Genomic DNA, 2,701 nt, shown 5'->3' with positions numbered 1-2,701 from the left:
ATTATTAGGGCTGTGACATTATGCTTTTGGCATAAAGCATATTCTTTTAGCATATTTCATTTTAAAGAATATGCTTTTCATGGGCCATTTTAAAAGAATATGCTTTTTATTAATAAAATATGCTTATGTAAACTCTATTCTTTTTACTAAAAATCTATACTTTTATACGCCAGATGAGTAAATTCAGTGTGTGTGTGTGTGTTTATTACTATAATCATTATAACTAGTCATTATAATTATCTTACTATCATTAACTTGTTTTAGTTATTATACTCCTATGAAACTTGTATTATTACTGGTCACAGCCAATCATCGTCGAGTTGCTCGCGTCTCCCGCCCAATCAGAGCTTCCTGTGACCCGTTAGGACCGCCCATTTGTATGAGGAGGGGCCACAAGTGAGCTTGAATATCATAATTGCTTCGCGCTCACGGACCTGCTTCGCGCTCACGGACCTGCTTCACAGAAGGGGTCACACGTGAGCTTGAATATGGCCCACTAACTCTCACCACATCAGAACAGAATGCCGAAGGTGGAGAGAGCGCAACTGCGCACAAGATTGCTCACGGAGTGCGGAGATTTTACAGAAATTGATGGAGAACTGCAATGCAAATTTTGTACTACAAAGGTCTGTGAAGTCTATGGTTTAAAATGTTTAGAAGTTTTAATCCATGATATAGCTTTTTTTTTCAAAATATTTTCGCACGATATTTCAAATACGAATATACCATGGGCATTGACAATTTTTCTCATATTTATTTAGGTTCCCAATTTGAAGAAATCTTCAATCGTGCAACATCTGAAGACTAAAAGACACAGAGAGAATAAACAAAGATCGCAGCAAGACGAGGCAGTACAGGAAGAAGGCTTAGAAGATGAAGAAACTGTTGAACAGCAACCTCCACCTGCGCAAAAGAATTTCAATAGAGATCTCTGCAAAGCTTTAATATCTTCTAACATACCTTTAAATAAGGTAAATTCAACACCGTTCTCATCCTTTCTTCTCAAATATACTGCATACACTGTTCAGACCAGAGTACTCTTAGGAAATACCATGTGCAAGATTTGTATAAGGAAACTTTGAGTGATCTTCGACATAAAGTCGATGGAAAAAACTGTGGGTGTCGTTAGACGAAACGACAGACGTGGAGCAGAGGTATGTTGCGTGCTTTGTGTTTGGGATACTGGGAGAAGAGGTGGAACGGCTTAAATGTTATTTAGGCAACGTAGCTGAGCTGAAATCTGTAAATCACTCGACCATAGCAGCCTTCTTCAATGATTCTCTACATGTACTGTGGCCTCAACAAATTCTGTATGAAAACGTGTTAATTGCTACAACAGATGCAGCACCATATATGTGCAAGGCTATGCGGGGATTGCAAGTTATGTATCCGAAAATGATACATGTGACATGTCTCGCTCATGGTTTACATCGGGTTGCAGAAATGGTCAGATCTAACTACCCTGAGGTTAATCGTTTGATATCTGCAGCCAAAAGTGTGTTTCTTAAATCACCACGACGAGTAGAGAAATTTAAGGAACTTTCACCTGGAGTCTCCCTCCCACCTTCGCCTGTTGTTACCAGATGGGGCACTTGGTTGGAAGCAGCGCAGTATTATTCAAATCATCTGGAAGAGGTCAATAAGACAATTATGAGTTTTGACGAAACTGAGGCCCAGAGCATTGCTGAGTGCAGAGAGCTCCTAAATAATGTTGAAGTGAAAGTAAGCTTGGCGTTCATTGCTAACCAATTTTCTGTATTAGCCTCTACAATTGAAAAGCTTGAAACACGAGGGCTATCTTTGAAAACAGCTGTTGGTTACATCACGGAGGTTAAAGAGAAGCTTGAAAACATGTATGATAGAACCTATTTTGATAAGTTCACGTCAGTATTGGCTAAGAATAAAGGATTTGCAACTGTTTAAAAAATTAGCTCTCTCTTATCTGGGAAATTGAAGAAAACAAATGACGAATACATCAACCAATACTCCAGCTCTGAATTAACTGCATTTCAATTTGCTCCTGTCGTTACCTGTGATGTGGAAAGAATGTTTTCTGTGTACAAAACTGTTTTAGCCGACAATAGACGCAGTTTTCATTTTGAAAATTTGAAACATCACTTAATCATCAAATGTAATGAACCCTAATTATGTCCTGTTGGTAATGTTTGTCACTAATGAATCTTAAGTTTTTGGGTGTTCGTTACTACAGTATTGTTTAGTGTTTTTGTTACTAAAGCTTATTTAGTGTTCTTGTTACTACAGCCTATTGTGTTTGGTGTTCTTGTTACTATAGGCTACATAGTTGTTATTTGTTCTTGTTACTACAGCCTATTGTTTATTGTTCTTGTTACTACAGTCTACATAGTTATTTATTTTTTAATGTAGAAACCTTTATTTTTTCATATTTGAATACATAAAAAATCATAGTACTCACTACTCAGTCTGACTGTATTGTCTGCCCTTTGTTTTAGAAAATCGTGACATCGATGATACAATGTGTAATAAGTTCCCCATTATGCAAAGTGAGCAACTGATCATGGAAAAAGAAAATATCCATATAACATAAACAGCATATATTAGAGCATAAAAAGCATACTGTCAAGAATAAAAAACATATTTATGAGCATAAAAAGCATATTTTAAAGCATAAAAAGCATTTTTTTTTAAGCATAAAAAGCATTTCTGTAAAAGCATAATGTCA

The 2,701-nt window shown here is 36.5% G+C and overlaps 1 protein-coding gene across 2 annotated transcripts; it reads left to right on the top strand.

Moving 5' to 3' along the window:
* The first annotated feature begins 186 nt into the window (after positions 1 to 186).
* On the top strand, positions 187 to 2,159 carry LOC119588012. 2 transcript variants are annotated; one of them, XM_037936725.1, is made up of 2 exons: positions 187 to 626; positions 762 to 2,159. In XM_037936725.1, the coding sequence occupies exon 2, from the start codon at positions 1,354 to 1,356 to the stop codon at positions 1,921 to 1,923; it is 570 nt and encodes a 189-aa protein (XP_037792653.1). In that variant the 5' UTR covers positions 187 to 626; positions 762 to 1,353; the 3' UTR covers positions 1,924 to 2,159. Both variants share the same exon structure in this region, with proteins under 2 accessions (XP_037792653.1, XP_037792654.1).
* The last annotated feature ends 542 nt before the right edge of the window (positions 2,160 to 2,701 follow it).

The sequence above is a fragment of the Penaeus monodon genome, chromosome 23 (assembly GCF_015228065.2).
Source record: "Penaeus monodon isolate SGIC_2016 chromosome 23, NSTDA_Pmon_1, whole genome shotgun sequence".
NCBI lineage: Eukaryota > Metazoa > Arthropoda > Malacostraca > Decapoda > Penaeidae > Penaeus > Penaeus monodon.
This window is presented reverse-complemented; position numbering and strand designations above follow the sequence as displayed.